This window comes from Thunnus albacares, chromosome 4, assembly GCF_914725855.1.
Source record: "Thunnus albacares chromosome 4, fThuAlb1.1, whole genome shotgun sequence".
Taxonomy (NCBI): Eukaryota; Metazoa; Chordata; class Actinopteri; order Scombriformes; family Scombridae; genus Thunnus; species Thunnus albacares.
In genome coordinates, this window is record NC_058109.1 from 758,982 (window position 1) to 781,928 (window position 22,947).

The 22,947-nt window shown below is 42.1% G+C and overlaps 2 protein-coding genes across 2 annotated transcripts in view; both read left to right on the plus strand.

The window, feature by feature from the left end:
- LOC122981346 (nuclear factor 7, ovary-like) overlaps window positions 1-22,947 on the plus strand; it is a 504,535-nt gene that overhangs the window by 264,843 nt on the left and 216,745 nt on the right. The window lies entirely within an intron of this gene.
- LOC122981355 (anionic trypsin-2-like) lies at window positions 12,059-18,387 on the plus strand. Its single transcript, XM_044350054.1, has 5 exons — window positions 12,059-12,602; window positions 12,926-13,100; window positions 14,278-14,558; window positions 14,646-14,830; window positions 18,142-18,387. Exons 1-5 carry the CDS (start codon window positions 12,563-12,565, stop codon window positions 18,304-18,306), a joined length of 846 nt encoding a protein of 281 aa, XP_044205989.1. The 5' UTR covers window positions 12,059-12,562; the 3' UTR covers window positions 18,307-18,387.

Genomic DNA, 22,947 nt, shown 5'->3' on the forward strand with positions numbered 1-22,947 from the left:
TGAGGGTGCAATGCATGCTTTTGCACCCTTGTAGAACCGGGCCTGTTATGTCATTGCTTTCAAAAGTCTCACTTGCCGCCTGTCCAGACTAAAAGACTAACAGTCCCGGAGTTGTCATACCGAAATGAAGTCAGCAGTGTTTTCAAGTCTCCGTTTTAGGGGTTCGAAAACGCTGGATTAGTGTGGATGGTGGGCGGGATTAAGTGGGAAAATTGCCTCAGACATCAGTGTCTTCAGTATAACATCACAGCAACAACAACAACAATAAAAACAGATACATCAATCAAATGCACAGGCCCATCTATATTATAAAACTGCACTTATAGAATAACACTCACTGTTATAAATTAAACTACCCACAAGTACTGAGCACTTTATTAGGAACACCTGTACAATCTAATGCAATCCAATACAACAGCTCTGCCAGAAATTCTACTTTTACGAAGCTTCTACATTTTTAGTACTTCAGTAATTCCACTTTATTGTTATCATTGAGGTCATAATTGGTGGTGGTGGTGTACATACACTTTTCATATAATGTTGGATGGCATTTACTGTGACTTATCTGCTAATGAATTAATTAATGAAGCTTCCTCTTAAATTCAGTCAATGCAAGTCAGTGAATGTATGCATGTGTGCTGCTCTTCACTTTGCTGCAGCTTCATGACGCCATCTAGTGGACTGATGGTAGAAGTGCAGCAGCTGATGGCAGCTCTCTCTGCGTCACACTGCTGTCTGGCTGCATTCACATTGATACATAACAGAAAATAACAGCCAATCACAGGAGGAGCAGCTGATATTTAGGATTTGACAGGAGAAATGATGTAAAGGATGATTTGTGTTTCTTCTTCAGATGAAGGTAGAAAGTGTGTGTGACTGATGTGGGTGTGACTTCAGCAGCATGGATCAGTGTGAGGACAGAGAGGAGGGAGTCCCTCCCTCTAAAAGCTCTCTGTGTGGGGAACATGACAGCCAGACCAAAGCTCAGAGGTGAGATGAGGATCTCTAACTGTCCATCACTGTTCTCCGCCATCATTATTATACACTTAAAGTTCTCTGTGTGTTGTGTTGAAGAACAAGGAGGCAGCACAAACCAGACTCTGCTGGACCTGAACCTGAACCTGAACCCAGCTGTGTGTCCTCAAAGAGTGATCAGTCCATGGAGCCCCCATTATTTTTCAAAAGAAAATTGCCAACCCCAAGTTTGGAGGAGTTGAGAAAAAAGAAGAGGTGAGTTGTTCTGTTCTTTCAGATGGTGGATGGGGTAGTGGTAGTGGGGGCAGGCTGTGCACAGCCATCTCTGTATAGAAAGTGTTTTAGAAGCGTTTTGATGTCCATCCCCCGCACGTCTCAGTAGGACTGTGCGATATGACAATATATATTGTGTGACGAAAGAAAAATGTCTATCATTTCATATTATGTGATTATTTCATTGTAACTCAAATCACACTCTTTACGGCAATATTTTTGGGCATTTGGAGTCTGTCCATCTTTTGCATGGATTACATTGATAAATTGCTCTTCTTGGCTTTTACTCATGAAGCTTTTACAGTAACATAACGAGTTTAGTTGTCAACTGTTTTTGGCTGATTCCGATTTTCTTTCTTTAATAAGAAAGAAAACCTTTCTTATTTAACTCTTAAAACGTGCATGTTGTGTGTGTGTGTGGCTGTCACATTACGGTCTGTGCTGCTGTGTGCACAACATGAACCATCATGCGGCATGTGTTTAAATTTGACTGGCAAAAAATCGGATTATATAAGACTGATCGGCTGGTTTTGATTGGTGGCCAATTTATCAGTGCATCTCTAAGAGCTGGAGAGAGGGCTGTACCAGGACAAGGTGTTCTGCTTCATCCATCAGAGTGTTCAGGAGTTTCTTGCTGCTCTTCATGTCCATCTGACATTCATCAGTTCTGGAGTCAGTCTGCTGTCAGGGGAAGTCTTTAAAGACAAACCTCAACTAAAACATCTCCACCGGAGTGCAGTAGATGAGACCTTACAGAGTCCAAATGGACACTTGGACTTGTTCCTCCACTTCCTCCTGGGTCTTTCACTGCAGACCAATCAGACAGGAAGTAACTCACACACCATTCACAAAAACAGTTCAGTACATCAAGAAGAAGATCCGTAAGAATCTGTCTGCTGAGAGAAGCATCAATTTGTTCCACTGTCTGAATGAACTGCAAGATTGTTCTCTAGAGGAGGAGATCCAACAGTACCTGAGATTAGGAAGATTCTCCTCAGATAAATTGTCTCCTGCTCAGCGGTCAGCTCTGATCTTCATCTTACTGTCATCAGAAAAAGATCTGGATGTGTTTGACCTAAAGAAATACTCTGCTTCAGAGGAGGGTCTTCTCAGGTTGCTGCCGGTGGTCAAAGCCTCCAACAAAGCTCTGTAAGTACTCAGATACTCAGATTTATTCATCATTATTTCAATATTGTGCTATCTTTTTAACATGACAGAAAAATAATTAATTTTTTTCTTGTTTTTATTTCCGCTCCAGGCTGAGTTTGTGTAATCTCTCAGAGAGAAGCTGTGCAGCTCTGTTCTCAGTGTTTAGTTCCCAGTCCTCTAATCTGAGAGAGCTGAAATTGAGTAACAACAACCTGCAGGATTCAGGAGTGAAGCTACTGTCAGCTGCACTGGAGAGTCCACACTGTACACTGGAAACTCTCAGGTAAGATCTTCTTACAGTTTGTCTTTGAGATATTTATTTAAACTAAATAGCCACTCTAATGTCAGGATTTCTGAACTTCTGATATGAAAAGTTTTCCACCAGGGTTTTGTTTTTCACAGGACTGAAAATGTTTGAATTTTCCAGTTTATCTGTCTCTGATTCAGTTTCATATATGTAAGCAGTGCTGAGAATAGAATATATATCCTGCATAACCAAAAGAACAGACTCAACATTTTAACACAAAGATTATTTGTCTTCTTCGTTATTGTGTCTTCAGACTGACTGACTGTAACCTCTCAGAGAGAAGCTGTGCGGCTTTGTCCTCAGTTCTCACCTCCCAGTCCTCTAATCTGAGCGAGCTGAATCTGAGTAACAACAACCTGCAGGATTCAGGAGTGGAGCTGCTGTCTGCTGGACTAAAGAGTCCACACTGTACACTGGGAACACTTGGGTCAGGATTAAGTTCTACTCAACTTCAGCAGTAGAGAACTAGTTTATATGCAGATTTTTTAAATTTATTTACTTTACTTATATTTTACTTTTGCTTCTGTTGTTGAATTATTTAATACCACAGATGTTTAACAGATTTCTTCTAAATTTGTGTAAAAACCATTGTACCTTGATAGCCAAGTGTTCACAGGGGGTTCCTTGAGCACCAGTTACAGGTTAAAGAGCAGAACTGTGTCCTCTGTCTGGTGGATAATTTGATGAACTACCTTGATGTCACATTTTATAGCAGGCAGCTCCTTGATTTTGTGTAGTTTAACTTCCGTATACCAAAGCTGAAAAGCACACATAGCACTCTGATAAAAGTACGTCTTTATCCCTTTTTGGCAAAAGCTTCACATTTCATAAATTCATTTGAATATTTTTTTAACATTTAGATCACAGTGACAGGGTAAAAACATGCTGCTGAATCATCCCTCAGCTGGTGACTTTTCCCATCTGGCCAGATGTTAAACTTTCTTGAACTTCCTGATTCAATTCATAGTAGAACTATTTTAGTTAGTTAGTTAGTTTGGAGACAGTTTGTTCTTGTATCTGACTGAATACAGCAGTACTCTGACTGTCTGACATGTGTGTTGTTTTGTGTGTTTGCAGCCTTTCAGGATGTCTGATCACAGAGGAAGGCTGTGCTTCTCTGGCCTCAGCTCTGAGCTCCAACCCCTCCCATCTGAGAGAGCTGGATGTGAGCTACAATCATCCAGGAGTCTCAGGAGAGAAGATGCTGTCTGCTGTACTAGAGGATCCACACTGGAGACTGGACACTCTAAGGTATGGAAAGACAATGTGTGATAGAGGAAGAAGAGCTGGAAACATTTTCTCTGTCAGAGCTGATCACAGATCTCAACTGAACTGTGACTTTTTAGCATTCATTAAGTGACACACAGTAGTCTGTACTGTACATTTACTGCCAGACTAACAACTTCCTACTAACCTTTTCCTCTGCCCCACTAGCATCCACCGTCACTTCTCTGCCCCTCGCTCTTTCCCACTCGCTACACAAACATGCTCCTTAACGGAGCCGCGCTACCAATAGTTTCCCGAGATGTTTTGGCTTCACTTTTGGAGAGCTATCATGATGTCCATATTGATAAACAGTCAGTACATTTGATTCATGAAAACAAAGCAAACTTCAAACTGTGACATATATTGTGTCTCGTTCTTTCCATCAGATTTCTGTGAACTCACACTGGATCCAAACACAATAAACACAAAACTCAAACTGTCTGACGACAACAGGATGGTGACACGTGAGGAGAAGCAGTCATATCCTGATCATCCAGACAGATTTGACATCTGGCCACAGCTGCTGTATAGAAATGATTTAACTGGTCACTGTTACTGGGAGGTTGAGTGGAGAGGAAGAGTTTCTGTATCAGTGACTTACACTGGAATCAGCAGGAGAGGAGGCAGAGCTGACTGCTGGTTTGGAGGGAATAATCAGTCCTGGAGTCTGGACTGCTCTGATGGTGGTTACTCTGTCTGTCACAATAACAGAGCAACAGTCATCTCCTCCTCCTCTGTCTACAAAAGAGTAGCAGTGTATGTGGACTGTCCTGATGGCATTCTGTCCTTCTACAGAGTCTCCTCTGACACACTGATCCACCTCCACACCTTCAGCACCATATTCACTCAGCCTCTGTATCCTGGGTTTGCAGTGTGGTCTGGTTCCTCAGTGTCTTTGTCTCTGCTGTAGGAGGGAGTGTCTCCTCCTTTTAGAGGAACATTCTCATGTTATTTAGTACCAACATGATCTCTAACTCGTTGTAAATGCACTTTTACACTACATGCCACATTAACCCGTACACACACATTCATTCCCCCATTCATAGACTGATGGCAGAGGCTGCCATGCAAGGTGCCAACCTGCTTATTAGGAGGGGTCTAATCACAGACCAATGGCACCGCCACCGATAACAATTTGAGGTTCAGTATCTTGCCCAAGGACACTTAGCCACACACACACGCAATTTGCTGACAGTGTCTTCCTGACATACTTGATTGTTGCGTGTTAGAGCATGAAAATTGCCCAGATATACTATGAGCGATGTGGTAGGGCTGAGTCTGAGTGTGTGAGATGTGTATAAATGCACCAGACGGAGCAGAAGGACAGATCAGCTGCTGAGTGCCGGGAGCTCTGAGGGAGAGAGCCAGGAATAGAGCCAGAGCTTCAGGACAAATAATGCCCACAAGTCACACCGCTGTTTACTGGCATGAGGAGAGCTCAGAGTTTATTTTTTTAAACTTTGAGCAGCAGCAACAGTTAGTGCTCCATCTGTGTGTGTCTGTTAGCATGTTTAGCAGAGCAGCAGCAACAGTGAGGGCTCACTCCGTCTCCCGACCGGTTAGGCAGGCTATGGGGTTTCTCTCACCAGCTCACCTCAAGTTTTCACCATCTTTTAGACATTTATGATTGTAAAATCACAAACTCTTGAACCTGCAGCTCATTCTATTGCAGTTCTCACTGAGGTACACAGGGGTTGTTTAAAGACTTACAAGTTGCATTGTGGGTGATGTGGGTGCCAGGTTTTGAAAGGAGGAAGAATTTGTAGAATAAAAAAGATTTATCTCTTTTTGCTGCATTAATTTGATCCTTTTTTTTAAAACCCATCATGAGTCAAACAATGCTAAGTTTGTGGAGGACTGTTTTAAGGACTACGAATTTTGAATTTCAACACCTAAAAGATAACTGAAAAGTTCTGTGAAATATGGAAGCCCTGAAAGGCAACTGAGAAGAAATGTTTCTGGAGATACAATTTCTAAGTCTGATCTAAATTCTTTTTCCTCCTGTGTTTATGACTTAAGAACAGGTGAAAAAACAAGTTTTACAAGGATAATCTTTATAAGTTCCAGAATTTTTTTTTTCATCTGTGAAACAAGTGTAAACAAAAGTTTGCCAGGATCATTTTTATAAGTTTTGGCAGGTGAAGAAAATAAATTGTCAGGATTTTTGTTGTTGTGATACTCATTTTGGCCACAAGAGGGCACAAGTACACTACCACTCCATGTTCTAAATAGGACTGAAAGCATTCTTGTTTTCTTCAGGCAAGTTTTAATTAGGGCCTGAGCCCAAAGGGCGAAGAACCTATTGTATTTCGTGTGTTTGTTTCTTTCTTAATATTCTTTCTTTATTAAAACACCACTTCAACCCTAAATTTGACCCCCTAAGCATGCTCGAAAACTCACCAAATTTGGCATGCACATCAGATCTGGTGAAAAAATTGATAAAATGTAAAAATTATCCCCCAAAGTGCCAAAATGTGCTCTCTAGCACCACCTATGTAATTAAAATGGCCACCACGGCCCGTAGGAATGTCGTAGAGAGATCGTACCAAAATTCAATTATTTGTCTCATCAAGACCTACAAGTCATACACTGACACCCCTGACCTAAATCCAACAGGAAGTCCTCAATTAGCCTGTCAATATAAGGCTTTGCCTCAATTTTGGCCCCTGAACAAACGCCATCTCCTTCGAGAGCGTTAATGGTATCGACTTCAAACTTGGATACATGACTTATGAAACTGTGCTGAAAAAAGTTGTTAAAAACTTTGTAATAACTTGAATGGTTTGGATTTTATAAGCCCCGAAAGTTGCAGTGCCACATCACCCTTACAATGTAAAGCAATGGGGAGGCATGAACTTTGTGTCAAACAGAGGCTTCTGACATCTAAACTATAAGTCTGACCACTTTCAAACCTGTATCAATGGATTCGCAACAAAATTTCCTACTAAAAAATGTGATTTTTAATGTAAGATTTGGCCAAAGTAATGGGATTTATGAGGGGATTTCACAAGAAGAGTATTCTAAAATTCTAAAATTGGCATATAAAATTGCCCCCCACCCCTCCTGTTTCATCAGGTGGGGGACAATGATATAGTTTGATGTAGTTTGTTGTAAGATTCCATGTTGGTTTTCCTCCTCCCCAATTTTTTTAGTCACCAGTCGCCACTGGTGTGGGAGTTGAATGCAGCTCATTTTTGTAGGATACAGCAGAAAGGTCTATATACATACAGTACATTATATACAAACTTTGTATGAAGTTTGGTGTTATTATCATTTATTTTACAATAATTATAGGTCTTATATTTATAATTCAGTAGTGGGGATGACCTATGAGGGGAAGGGAAAAAATGGAGTGAGGATGACAGTTAAGTGATAAAGTGCTGTAGAAAAATAAAATCAAAACTAAAATTTGTAGCTCTGTACTGCAGTTTTTCCTTTATTAGAGCCCAGCACCTAGCGGTTCACTCACACTCTACATTCAAATATATGAGTATTTTTCTGTGTCCAGCTGCAGTTACTTATTGTCTCTACACACCTGACAGTACACATGTCAATCAAACTTTGACCAGGTCATGTGGGTTAAAAGTCTTTGCTTTTCTAAAAATAGACTTGATGAAAATTAGGAAATGAATTTGTTTTACACACAAACTCATCAAGAGTTTTCAATTTACTAATTGAAATTCAAGTGAATGGGCCCAAAACTTGCATCATTTTGATGACACAGGTGTGAGCAAGACAGACAGGTGTGAGCGAGACAGACATGTCTCACCCTGCAGAAAATTCTCATCCTCACACCGTTGAGATTTGATGTTTCACCATGACAGAGGAAGTTAGTATAACTTTATTGTAAATGCTCCAGTCTGCACCAAACTTTACATGTTTGATAAGCGTCCCGGCCTGAACACGTCTACATGACAATATTCCATCAGTGATACAAACTGGCTGAATAGCGCCCCCCATGAAATTTCAGCAAAACAGCCCCAGCAGCAGGCAAAATAGTGGACAAAGGAAGTGATGTTTATCTCCTTCTTGCCCTGTCTGAAAACAGCCTGGGTCTGAAAACATCTACATGCTCATGACAGAAGCCCTTCAACTGCACCGCAGCCCAACGTGCACGGAGGTGTGAGGGCCCGTTCAACGCTGCTTGCAACTGTACTTAAGCAGGAAATTTCATGGCGAATCCATTGATACAGGTTTGAAAGTGGTCAGACTTATAATTTAGATGTCAGTAGCCTCTGTTTGACATAAAGTCCATGCCTCCCCCATTCTTTTACATTGTAAGGGGTACATGTGATGTGATGTGGCACTGCAACTTTCAGGGCTTATAAAATCCAAACCATTCGAGTTATTACAAAGTTTTTAACAACTTTTTTTCAGCACAGTTTCATAAGTCATGTATTAAAGTTTGAAGCCGATACCATTGACGTGTGTATGTCTATCACTCAGGGGAACAATGCTGCACTCACTGAGTAACATTTGCAAGTTGTCAGATCTCTACCATGCAGACCTTATGCAAACACCTTCACAAGCTCTTAGATGTAAGAAATATTTCCATACACACTCACACACACACACAGCAGGGGTTTAACTGGTGTAATAATCAATATAATCAATAAAAAGCCGTCCTGTGTGAGGAGTGTATGTGGCTGACAACCAGACCCTGTCACATCTTGCCTGGACTTTGGGTGTTTTTTGGTCTTATGTTGTGTTCTGTGGGGTCTCCTGGTTTTGCACGTCTGTTTAGTCCCTCGGTTCATAAGGGTTTTCTTGTATGATTTGGGTGGTGGGTTTTAGAGGACTGCATCATTAGTTTGTTGGGTTGTGTGCTTGGGTTTGTGTTTGTGGTTGGTTTTGGATGGGTTAGTGTAGATGGCATTGAGTTTGTTTTCTGGGTTTTTGTTCTGTTTCCCTTGTGTGTTCATGTACTCCTCCACACCTGCCCTGCATTTGGACTTGTTAGCCCTGCCCTGCTCCCTGTGTGTCCTCAGCCAATCAGCTCCCTGTATGTTCATTCCCCTCTCGAGTTCTCCACCCATCTCCCCACCTGCACCTCATCTCCTTGTTAGTTCAGTTTCTTTAAGTTCTGGTTTTCTGTTCAGTCCTGGTTGGATCGTTCTGTCAGACTCGGGGAAGCAGGAGTGGACCCAAACGCAGAGGCCGGAATGCAGATATGATGAAAAACTCCTTTAATTATGGATGGTCATGGACAGGCAAACAGAGCTGAACAGAACTAGCAGAAGAAACAACACAAAACGATCCAACCAGGACTGAACAGAAAACCAGAACTTAAAGAAACTGAACTAACAAGGAGATGAGGTGCAGGTGGGGAGATGGGTGGAAAACTCGAGAGGGGAATGAACATACAGGGAGCTGATTGGCTGAGGACACACAGGGGGCGGGGCAGGGCTGACGAGGCTAATACAGGGCAGGTGTGGGGAAGACAGCAGGGCAGGGCTAACGAGTCCAAATGCAGGGCAGGTGTGGAGGAGTACATGAACACACAAGGGAAACAGAACAAAAACCCAGAAAACAAACTCAATGCCATCTACACTAACCCATCCAAAACCAACCACAAACACAAACCCAAGTACACAACCCAACAAATTAATGATGCAGTCCTCTAAAACCCACCACCCAAATAATACAAGAAAACCCTTATGAACCGAGGGACTAAACAGACGTGCAAAACCAGGAGACCCCACAGAACACAACATAAGACCAAAAAACACCCAAAGTCCAGGCAAGATGTGACAGACCCACCACACCCGTGAGAAAGAAAGATTATTTATTTACAGAGCTGAGCACACGCTTCTCAACCTTCTACTGTCTGAACTAAATATAAATGAAATTTATAATAAAATGATATGAAACATTCTATTATTTTGGCCATTATTAAAGTCTATGTAGAAAGATAGAACTGCAGCAGCTGTGTGTGTGTGAGTGTGCACAGAGTGTATGTATGTGTGGAAATATTTCTTATATCTAAGAGCTTGTGAAGGTGTTTGCATAAGGTCTGCATGGTAGAGATCTGACAAGTTGCAAATGTTACTCAGTGAGTGCAGCATTGTTCCCCTGAGTGACAGACAGACAGAGAAAGAGAGAGGCTGTTTTTATCATTCAGTTGGTTTCTCTCTCTCAGTCCATTTCATTTATGCTGTTTGTCTTTGTCATAGTCTAGTGTGACTGTTACACCAGCGTGAAATCATGTTTCTCTGTTTGTGTTTTTATTGTCTGATTTCAGGGAAGAGATGGATCACACTTCACTGTCATTCAAAATGTACAACTTGATTTCATTTTTAACAAATGATAAACTCAGTTATGACAAAGTCTCTCTCTCAGGGGAACAATGCCGCACTCACTGAGTAACATTTGCAACTTGTCAGATCTCTACCATGCAAACCTTATGTAAACACCTTCACAAGCTCTTAGATATAAGAAATATTTCCACACACACTCACACACAGCACACACACACACACAAACCACACACTCATACAAACACATTCACATAGGCACTTGAACAATGGAGCAAGTGGAGCAAATCCATTCACATTATTCAAAAAGGGGGAGCAAAGTTATGGTTTTGTCTTTCTAAAAATAAACTTATCATACAGTCACTGCTGTCAGGTGATTATATTTAAGCAGCTTATATCAATGATCATTTTACTATTTTCAGCAACTGACAAAAAGAAGTAATAAAAAAACACATATTTGGACCCTTTGAGTTGGTTCAGTCCAACCTGTTGGAGCAGACTGACAGCACAGTGACAGACAGACAGACAGAGAGGAGCTTTTCTCACAGCGTTAAAGTGTCTGAATTAACAAACAGCCAAATGTTCAGCATTGGAAAGTCACCGATTTAAACCTTTACCGACTACTTTGCTTTAGTTTAAGTTTCAGTCAAACTTTGGATGGAATTATTTTTAAATACGAGGACGCATCACTCCGTGTAATAATCTCTGCTTTCATCCAGCTGCTCTGCGATGTGCTTTTATTATTATTATGATTATTTTCTCATTTTCTTATTCAGGCTGAAGGAGAAGTGCAAGTTTACTCTAAGGGGGGTCACAATAAGGTGTAGTCCTCCAGTAAAATGGCCATTTTAAGTCTTGAGGAGCAAAAATCACCTTCTGAGTTGTGCATTTAAATAGTCCTTGACTTGAGATAATGTAAGTTAAAATGATCTGCTTTTGAAGTTATGATTATTCATTCCCGTATAACATTGAAACTGTCAGCTAGTGGTGCTAATCACTCCACTAGAACCTGTGTGTAAAATAAACTGGTGGGACTGGAGTTAGATAGTTGTTGTGAGTCCATATTATTTGTTCTTTGTTACAGTTGTCAGAGTTTGAAGATGTCTTGTGAGTATTGAGAACAGCAACCATCAGGTTTATTATTGTTTAACCAGGTTAAATTATCCAAATCGTATTATGGTGTGTTGTAAGACTATTTCATTTATATAAATTGTTTGTCCTTGTTTGACCTTGAAGATGTTCTAGTAGCCTGCAACCTGCTACCATTTTAAGCTACATAATGTTTTTGTAAAGAGAATGTCAATGTGCTAATCATTTCCTGTCCTGATCCAGCCAGTTATAAAGTGTTCTGATGATTCCTGGTTTTCACCCTCAATCTAACTAATCCAGACTAGTCTTAGTCCAAGAAGTTCATTTATTTCAAATTATAATTTTTTCTGGGGGAGGAACCACAATAACCCCCCCCCCCCCCTCCCCCACTGCTTTCCAAGTTTGCTCTCCCATTTTAAAATACACACACACACCTGAACACACACCTGAACACACACACACGCACTTGTTACACCCCTTTCATCCAGACTGTGCTGGTTGAAACAAACATCTGATTACATGAAAGAAGGTAAATGTGCTGTAAAAGCCTCTAAAGCTGCCAGTCAGTGTCCTTTAACGTATCCACTGGTCTCACACATGGTTGTGAGGTGTACCAGTGCAGCTGCACCAGTGTCCAGTTAAATGTTGTTGACTGATGCAGAGGGATCATCAACACTTATTATGGGCCTAAAGCTTTTCAACATCAGCCATCAGACTGGATCTCAGTGAGTGTAAGGATGATGATGATGATGACTGCAGTCATGTATGATGATTCATAATTAATATCAAACACAGTCTGTGCTCATAATGAGAAAGGAGGAGCACTTCCTGTCTTATTTCACTGTCACACGCAACATGAAACATCTGATGTCAGCTTGTGAATACTGACCTCAGTTATACTGAAAGCACAATAACTGCTTTATAAATGTGCAACACGTGTGCATGTCTTATGAAGTCCATATGTAGGAAGCCTTCAAATAAAGAAGGAAGCCGACACACAGCAAACACTGAGACCTGACTGTTGTTTTAAGGGGAAATTTGCATGAGATTAAACACAAATGAATTAATTCTATTGTGAAACGTCGCTGCCGTCCTGCACACCTGCTGATCTGTATGAATGTGTCCAGAGTACGTGATGGAGCCTGATTGGTCCACGCAGGATGAGAGAGGACAGATAATAAAGAACATTTAAAAACGAGCAACATTGTGACTCAGACGCCAGAGAAGTGGACCGAGAAGGAAGACCACGATGAAGAGTTTGATCCCTCTGCTCGTCTTGGCGTCAGCAGGTAAAGTTGAACCACTCTGCCTGTTACACTCTTCACCTACTGACCCACTGACAGCTTCACTCTGTCAGCACTGATCAATGCAACATGTTTTAAACTAATTATCAACTATAACTCAACAAAGCTTCATATGCAGACAGCCGACATACTGTATGTGTTCATGTACACTGAGACAGTTACAGTTCAAACAGTTTAGCCTGAAGATATGAAGATATTAACATTAACACCACACACACACACATTATACACACACACACACACACACACACACACACACACACACACACACACACACACACACATATCTGTGTTTGTTTTCTCTGTAGTTGCTGGTGCTGTGGACATCCAGAAAAGAATATATGGTGGAAGGGATTGCCTTGAAAGCGAAGGTCAGCACTACGTGGTCCTGACTGAGAGGAACGGTCATTTTGAGGGCAGGTTCTGTGGAGGGAATCTGATCAGTCCAGACTGGGTCCTCACTGCTGGACACTGTAATAAACCGTAAGAGAACTTTTTCAGACTAACTTGCAACCAATAAAGATGATTATTTGTATTTGTGTTGACAGATATAAATGTGAACATTTATAAAAAGAAGTAAAAGAGGAATTACAGACAGACAGCACAGCTTCATTCTTTCAGCTCTGATCAATGCAACACAACATGGTTTAAACTAATTATCAATAATATTTCCAGTAAGGCTGGTCCATATACAGGCAGCCTGTTTATGTTGTAATGACTGATTATTGTCAGTGTGTATGAATGAGAAACAATCAATCAATCAATCAATCAATCAATCTTTATTTATATAGCTCCATATCACAACAGAAGTCATCTCAAGGCACTTTTCACATAGAGCAGGTCAAGACCGTACTCTTTAATTTACAGAGACCCAACAGTTCCCCCATGAGCAAGCACTTGGCGACAGCGGTAAGGAAAAACTCCCCTTTAACGGGTAGAAACCTCAAGCAGACCCCGGCTCTTGGTGGGCGGCCATCTGCTTTGACCGGTTGGGTTGAGAGAGAGAAAGAGAGAGGGAAAGGGGGAGGGGAGACAGAAGAAAAACAATGACAACAACAAACAACAACAAACACAAGCATCAACAGACAGGGAAGGATGCCATCAGGACTGTGAAGGACCGCGAAGGTTCGGCCCGGGAGTCAGGTTTTTCTGTGAGATGAGAAAGCACAAAGAACTCCGGGGAAGAAGCAAAGTTAGTGACATGCATTGATGTTACATGAATGCATACAGATGGAGAGGAGGAGGAGGAGAGAGGAGCTCAGTGCATCAGTGACAATAAATAGTTAAAAACAGACCAACATACAGCTGCAGTGTCAGTTAGATCAATATGTGATATGATGTGTGTGTGTATTGATCCAACAGTGTGGATCTCTGTGGATTATTGATACAATCAGGATATTATTCCATTATTGAAAAGTTGTGTCATCATTAGAAAATGTCTCTCAGCTTGAAGGAACATTAAGGAGTTAAAGAGTCGACCTCTGACAGATGTTATACACATGGAGGGTAACACAGGGGTCTGCAGACACACATTGATCAATATTAATCAATAAACAGCCACTGAACACTGAAAAGATCCCACAAAATGTGTAAAAGTGGATTCTGCTTGAGAATCTGTGTGTTTGGTTTAATATTCTGCATTTCTTCTTTCTCTTCTCAGGGAGTTTGATGTGCTTTTGGGCAAACATTTACCTGGATCGAAAGTACTGCTAGAAATCACCTCACAGAATGAAAGGCATGTCTATAAAGCTAATGGTCACGATCATGACATCATGCTTTTTAAACTGCCCACTTATTTCAATAAGGGATCTCACATTTACATCTCACTCCCTGGTACTGTTACTGCTGCTGGTGTTACATGTAAATCACCTACTGCTAATGGCCAACCCTACACTATTATGGGATGGTCCTACACAGCTACTGACGCTCAGAATGTAAAAAGTGAGTTGGATCCAGACCTCAGTAAATCTGAATATTTTATATTATAATGTAATACAGAAAGTTATATTTGGCTCTTTGTGTCCACAGACCAGAAGAGAGCGGTTGAACTGCAGTGTGGAACCGTTCTCCTGCGTAAAGACTGCACTGGTCGTAACCTCACTATCCGTACCCTTGACGAAAAAGGACATAAATACATAAAAGAACATATGCTGTGTTCTGATATCCCCGAAAACTGTCAAACCTGCAAGACCAAACCCTGTGAATCCTGCGAGGTAAGTCTCACTGTCTCACCCTCCATCACTGTCTCACCCTCTCTCACTGTCTCACCCTCCATCTCTGTCTCACCCTCCATCACTGTCTCATCCTCCATCTCTGTCTCACCCTCCATCACTGTCTCACCCTCTCTCACTGTCTCACCCTCCATCACTGTCTCACCCTCCATCTCTGTCTCACCCTCCATCACTGTCTCACCCTCTCTCACTGTCTCACCCTCCATCTCTGTCTCACCCTCCATCACTGTCTCACCCTCTCTCACTGTCTCACCCTCCATCACTGTCTCACCCTCCATCTCTGTCTCACCCTCCATCACTGTCTCACCCTCTCTCACTGTCTCACCCTCCATCTCTGTCTCACCCTCCATCACTGTCTCACCCTCTCTCACTGTCTCACCCTCCATCACTGTCTCACCCTCCATCTCTGTCTCACCCTCCATCACTGTCTCACCCTCTCTCACTGTCTCACCCTCCATCACTGTCTCACCCTCCATCTCTGTCTCACCCTCCATCACTGTCTCACCCTCTCTCACTGTCTCACCCTCCATCTCTGTCTCACCCTCCATCACTGTCTCACCCTCTCTCACTGTCTCACCCTCCATCACTGTCTCACCCTCCATCTCTGTCTCACCCTCCATCACTGTCTCACCCTCTCTCACTGTCTCACCCTCCATCTCTGTCTCACCCTCCATCACTGTCTCACCCTCTCTCACTGTCTCACCCTCCATCACTGTCTCACCCTCCATCTCTGTCTCACCCTCCATCACTGTCTCACCCTCTCTCACTGTCTCACCCTCCATCACTGTCTCACCCTCCATCTCTGTCTCACCCTCCATCACTGTCTCACCCTCTCTCACTGTCTCACCCTCCATCTCTGTCTCACACCCCATCACTGTCTCACCCTCTCTCTCTGTTTCACCCTCCATCACTGTCTCACCCTCCATCTCTGTCTCACCCTCCATCACTGTCTCACCCTCTCTCACTGTCTCACCCTCCATCTCTGTCTCACCCTCCATCACTGTCTCACCCTCTCTCACTGTCTCACCCTCCATCACTGTCTCACCCTCCATCTCTGTCTCACCCTCCATCACTGTCTCACCCTCTCTCACTGTCTCACCCTCCATCTCTGTCTCACCCTCCATCACTGTCTCACCCTCTCTCACTGTCTCACCCTCCATCACTGTCTCACCCTCCATCTCTGTCTCACCCTCCATCACTGTCTCACCCTCTCTCACTGTCTCACCCTCCATCACTGTCTCACCCTCCATCTCTGTCTCACCCTCCATCACTGTCTCACCCTCTCTCACTGTCTCACCCTCCATCTCTGTCTCACACCCCATCACTGTCTCACCCTCTCTCTCTGTTTCACCCTCCATCACTGTCTCACCCTCCATCTCTGTCTCACCCTCCATCACTGTCTCACCCTCTCTCACTGTCTCACCCTCCATCTCTGTCTCACCCTCCATCACTGTCTCACCCTCTCTCACTGTCTCACCCTCCATCACTGTCTCACCCTCCATCTCTGTCTCACCCTCCATCACTGTCTCACCCTCTCTCACTGTCTCACCCTCTCTCACTGTCTCACCCTCCATCTCTGTCTCACCCTCCATCACTGTCTCACCCTCTCTCACTGTCTCACCCTCCATCTCTGTCTCACACCCCATCACTGTCTCACCCTCTCTCTCTGTTTCACCCTCCATCTCTGTCTCACCCTCTCTCACTGTCTCACCCTCCATCACTGTCTCACCCTCTCTCTCTGTCTCACCCTCCATCACTGTCTCACCCTCCATCACTGTCTCACCCTCTCTCTCTGTCTCACCCTCCATCTCTGTCTCACCCTCTCTCACTGTCTCACCCTTTCTCACTGTCTCACCCTCCATCACTGTCTCACCCTCTCTCCATCACTGTCTCACCCTCCATCACTGTCTCACCCTCTCTCACTGTCTCACCCTCCATCTCTGTCTCACCCTCCATGTCTCACCCTCTCTCACTGTCTCACCCTCCATCACTGTCTCACCCTCCATCACTGTCTCACCCTCTCTCACTGTCTCACCCTCCATCACTGTCTCACCCTCCATCACTGTCTCACCCTCTCTCACTGTCTCACCCTCCATCTCTGTCTCACCCTCCATGTCTCACCCTCTCTCACTGTCTCACCCTCCATCACTGTCTCACCCTCTCTCACTGTCTCACCCTCCATCACTGTCTCACCCTCCATCACTGTCTCACCCTCCATCTCTGTCTCACCCTCCATCACTGTCTCACCCTCTCTCACTGTCTCACCCTCCATCACTGTCTCACCCTCTCTCACTGTCTCACCCTCCATCACTGTCTCACCCTCCATCTCTGTCTCACCCTCCATCACTGTCTCACCCTCTCTCACTGTCTCACCCTCCATCTCTGTCTCACCCTCCATCACTGTCTCACCCTCTCTCACTGTCTCACCCTCTCTCACTGTCTCACCCTCCATCTCTGTCTCACCCTCCATCACTGTCTCACCCTCTCTCACTGTCTCACCCTCCATCACTGTCTCACCCTCCATCACTGTCTCACCCTCTCTCACTGTCTCACCCTCTCTCACTGTCTCACCCTCCATCTCTGTCTCACCCTCCATCACTGTCTCACCCTCTCTCACTGTCTCACCCTCCATCTCTGTCTCACACCCCATCACTTTCTCACCCTCTCTCTCTGTCTCACCCTCCATCTCTGTCTCACCCTCTCTCACTGTCTCACCCTCCATCACTGTCTCACCCTCTCTCTCTGTCTCACCCTCCATCACTGTCTCACCCTCTCTCTCTGTCTCACCCTCCATCACTGTCTCACCCTCCATCTCTGTCTCACCCTCTCTCACTGTCTCACCCTCTCTCTCTGTCTCACCCTCCATCTCTGTCTCACCCTTTCTCGCTGTCTCACCCTCCATCACTGTCTCACCCTCTCTCCATCACTGTCTCACCCTCCATCACTGTCTCACCCTCTCTCACTGTCTCACCCTCCATCTCTGTCTCACCCTCCATCACTGTCTCACCCTCCATGTCTCACCCTCTCTCACTGTCTCACCCTCCATCACTGTCTCACCCTCTTTCACTGTCTCACCCTCCATCACTGTCTCACCCTCCATCACTGTCTCACCCTCTTTCACTGTCTCACACCCCATCACTGTCTCACCCTCCATGTCTGTCACCCTCCATCACTGTCTCAACCTCCATCACTGTCTCACCCTCTCTCACTGTCTCACCCTCCATCACTGTCTCACCCTCTCTCACTGTCTCACCCTCTCTCACTGTCTTACCCTCCATCTCTCGTCCAATCAGGGGGACTCTGGCGGCAGTCTGGTGCAGAAAGAAGTTAAGGATGCCAAGATCAATGACGTTTTGGTTGGAGTGACTGTTGGTGGTTCCCGTAAACCCTCAGGGTTGTCTTTCTACATGGACGTCTGTGCCTACAGGGAGTGGATTCACACTGTAACTGGCATCTAAACTTGTCTGTAACTGACCAAAGGTCAGTCAGTACTGTAACACTGTCTGACAATAAAGAGATTATAGATCTCCATAACTGCATCAGCCAGTCTGTTTGTTTGTTTGTTTGTTTGTTTGTGTGTGATTGTGGGTGTGATGATTGACATGGTTGTGAGGTGTACCAGTGCAGCTGCACCAGTGTCCAGTTAAATGTTGTTGACTTATGCAGAGGGATCATCAACACTTGTTAGGGGCCTAAAGCTTTTCAACATCAGCCATCAGAGTGGATCTCAGTGAGTGTGAGGATGATGATGATGATGACTGAAGTCATGTATGATGATTCATAATTAATATAAAATATAAACGCTGGGATTTAATTCTGACATGTTAGATTGACATTGAACCTTTAGTTTTGTTGTATATGATCACACATGAACATGACATCACATCACTGAGAGTGAAAATATCACACTACTTGATGAATTACATTTTTAAAAAAAGGATTAAAATATTCCTGCAAATGCAGTGGTCAAGTTCAAGTTTCATAATTATTTTATAAATGTTACTGTAACAGCTGAGAAAAATAACCTAATATGCTTCATAATCTATATAGAACCACTGTGGTGAAGATTTAAAAATGATATAATTATAATATATAATATATAATCCTCTCTGTCAAGTTGATCAGTGATGATAAATGATCTGAAGTCTATACTTTGTGTTTAGAGTCTTCAATGTTTTATTAGACTCAGTAGAAACTTTTCCTTGATACGATTGGTCTGAAATTTAAAAGGTTTCCTCGATTCATCTCTCAATATTTCTAAGACAAAGAACTCTTTGAAGTTCTTTATCGTTGTGTTTTTAAGCAGATTTCAGATTGTTACACTAAAATGAGGTTTTTAAATGAGGAAAAATTAATGTAGGGTGTCAAATTCACTCCGTCAGAGTTGATCAGATAAAGTTTGTGCTGATAAAACCATTTGATTCCTATCAAATTTTGACTTGAAGTGTCATTACTGAGTGTTGGTTCATGCATTATTCTGCAGGACTGATTGTTGCTGTCAATGCATCTCCTATTATTGAAGCTTAGCTCATTATTAAATGTATGAAATTCACACTGCGCTGATCAAACCTTTTGATTCATACATCTTAAGAGATAAAGTTACAGAGTGGATGCAGTATTCAGCAGAGGTGCATCTTATACTTCAGATAGTTTATCATCATTGATCCTGATGAAGAAGATTATATTGTTTTTAAACAGCACTTTGCTTTAAACTCATTACAGTGTCTGCTAGTTTTCCCTTTAGCTGATCTCTGACTGCCTCCATGTGGCCTCCAGCAGTGTTTGGGTCACTGCTTGCAGTAAATGCATTTATCCAGATGATGTCCTGTAAGCCATCAGTGAGGTTAGTTTAAGGTTGTTAAAGTTGAATGTTGGACAGACATCGGCTCTGATGCAGCAGCTTCCTCTTCCTCAGCTCCAGCGTTGGCAGAGAGGACGGTCAGCTCACTGCAGGAGTTTCACTCAGCGACCATAAATAAATTACTGTTTCAATGACACAAAGCCATCGTCTCTAATACCTTCGAGCCCATATTAGTGAACATTATGATTAAAACTTTTGACTGCACCTGTTCTAATTGCTAATGTCTAATAATAATAATAATAATTGCAGTTTCTTCAATAGCTTCCATGTCATGTGACCCAGTGACTCCAAATCAATACCAAACATTACTACACTGGGTTAGGGTTGCACATGGGGCACTCCCAGTTTCCTCTCCTGGCCTTTTACTGGGCATGAAGCCATCTCCCAGTCATCACACTGGACCTGTGAGAGTGAAAAAGAAATGACTGGTTTATTGATATAGTTTCATTATTTTGCTATTAGACAGAAAGGTGTTTACATGCTTGTGTCAGTTGGCTTCCCTCCACTGTACTCTGTGGACTAGATAGCAGACTAAACCGGGATTTTCCAGTAACCCTGGTTGAATTTAGCCGTGACTCTGTTTCACGAAAGCAGGGGCACACAAGTTACGGTGGAGATTTATTCTGTGCAGCTATCCTGCTCCAGACCAGGCTAACAGCCAGGCCTGATTAATCCTGGTGCCTTATCTGATCAGTCAGCTTCACTCTGATCAGAAATAAATGTGTTTTACAGTTATTCCATGTGCTTCTCTATGTATTTTGCCTCATTTTATTAGCCTGCATTAAAATACCACAGATGCATTACCATTCAATCAAGTAGGCCTACTGTTATTATTTTAATTGTAGCCATTATTATTTTTATAATCATTCATGTGATAGTCATTATTACTGTTAGGCCTACTGTTCATATTGCTGTCAGAGATTTGATGAATACGTTTATTATTGCAGTTGTTGAGATGATTAGAAACGGCTGATCAAGTTGCAAAGGTGGTTTCAATGAAGCCAATGACGAGAGCAAAATATAGACATGTGTTCACGTGTGTTTCTTCCTTCACAATGGCCCTGAAGAAGCGCTAATACTGAGAAGGGCTTTCTGACGTGAGAGAGTGTTTCAGGACAGGTTGACCTGTTGGTGTTTCCTGATGACTAGGGCTTATAAAATCCAAACCGTTCGAGTTATTACAAAGTTTTTAACAAGCTTTTTTCAGCACAGTGTCATAAGTCATGTATTAAAGTTTGAAGCCGATACCATTAACGCCCTTGGAGGAGATAGTGTTTGTTTGGAGGCCAAAATTGGGGCAAAGTCTTATTTTGAAAGGCTAATTGAGGACTTCCTGTTGGATTTAGGTCAGGGGTGTTAGTGTAGGTCTAGGTTTATAGGTCTTGATGAGACAAATAATTGAGTTTTGGTTTGATCTCTCTATGACATTCCTACGGGCTGTGGCGGCCATTTTAGTTACATAGGTGGCGCTAGAGAGCATTTTTTGGCACTTTGGGGGTTAATTTTTACATTTTATCAAATTTTTCACCAGACCTGATGTGTGTGCCAAATTTGGTGAGTTTTTGAGCATGTTTAGAGGGTCAAATTTAGGGTTTAAGTGGCGTAATAATAAAGAAAGAAAGAAAGAAACAAACAAACAAACGAAAAACAACAGGGTCCTCGCCCTTAGGTGAGGACTGCTGTTTTACAGTAGTTCTCTGCCTTTTGGGCTCTGTCCCTAAAAATGCAGAGCAGGAGTATTGCAGTATTAACAGTATGAACAATAGTAACTAGGAGTGATCCTTATCGTTTCAAATCAAATGTTTTTGACTGCAGGGCATTTTGTACATAGACAATGACACAAAGGAATCCATTAAATGTATATTTTCATTCCACAAGATAACTCCACAATGTTTGTTAGAAAACTGACCTTTTGATGTTTTATACAAAGGAAGATGAAGATTCATGGCCTGTCTAGTTGGATAATCATGATATTGGGAATTAGTAACAAAATAATATCTAAAACTGTGAGGTTAATCTGCATTCTTATATCTCACTTTAAAGACAAATGTACAGGAATAATGTTAATGTCAAAAATAGTGAACGACTGCAATTTTAAAAAAAGAAGTGCACTTGGCACAACAGCTTTGGAAAAAGTTGCTAATCTAATAAACTGTCTTTGCAGCAAATATTTTGTCCAGATAAGTTGGGAAAGTACTTGCCCATACAATATTATGTATGTTAAATATGGATAAATTAAACATAATAGAATGTTAAGAAACATGTATTGTGTACAAATCCTCGTATTTTTCTCAGAATCCCAAGAGATTTAGTGATCTTATTGCAGACAAAACCAACCTGCTCTCTCCAAGAGAGTTTATCATTAATCAGAATACCTGAAAAACATGTTGATGAAACTTTGATTATTTCATTATCAATATGAAGTTTAATTTGTTCACTGTCATATTTCTTATTTCCTGGAAATAACATGATATTAGACTTTTTGACATTTAATGACAACTTATTTGTTTGAAACCATATTAAGTAATTGAGAAGATCATGATTTAGTTTCTAATGAGAGTTGTTAAATCTGTATTTGAGACAAAAAGTTTGGTGTCATCTGCAAAGAGCAAAGGGAATGTTGTGTTAGATACTGCAGCAAGATCATTTATATAATAAGAAATAAAAAGGTCTTAATATGGATACACCATATTTTATTGTATTTCTTTTTGACTCATGACTATTAATAAAAAACATATTGTTTTCTATTAAGAACATGGTTACTGAGCCACTTATAAACATTACCATGAAAGCCATATCTTTACATTACAAGCAAAACAGCATGGTTAACAGTGTCAAATATTTTTGAAAGGTCTAAAGATATACCTATTACATACTCATTATTATCTAAAGCTGAATAAATTCTAGCAGTAAGTTCTAAAAGTGTCATCTAAGTTGAATGATTTTTACGGAGTCCATACTGATGATTACACAGAATATTGCATGAGTTAGAGTGTTTTCCAAAAGGAAAAAGTTGTAAAGGACCCTTGATCACCTGTTTTAAATAGAGGAATATTTTTAGGTCAGAATGTACGATGCCATGGATAATGCAAAAATGAATTTTAAAGGCTCAATGATAGGAGTCATGACTTCTTTGATTAGGGAGGTGCAAATTCCATCATGACCCATCTGTTTTTTTTAAATTTTAATATAATATCATTCACCTCCTTAAAGTCAGACAGATCAAAATTATTAAAAG

What these genes read in the sequence shown, in the direction of transcription:
- LOC122981355 (XM_044350054.1), top strand. Translation starts at nt 12,563, where the DNA reads ATGAAGAGTTTGATCCCTCTGCTCGTCTTGGCGTCAGCAG. An exon ending in GCTCGTCTTGGCGTCAGCAG is followed by an intron (nt 12,603 to 12,925) that starts GTAAAGTTGAAC and finishes TTTTCTCTGTAG; the next exon opens with TTGCTGGTGCTGTGGACATC. An exon ending in TGACGCTCAGAATGTAAAAA is followed by an intron (nt 14,559 to 14,645) that starts GTGAGTTGGATC and finishes TTGTGTCCACAG; the next exon opens with ACCAGAAGAGAGCGGTTGAA.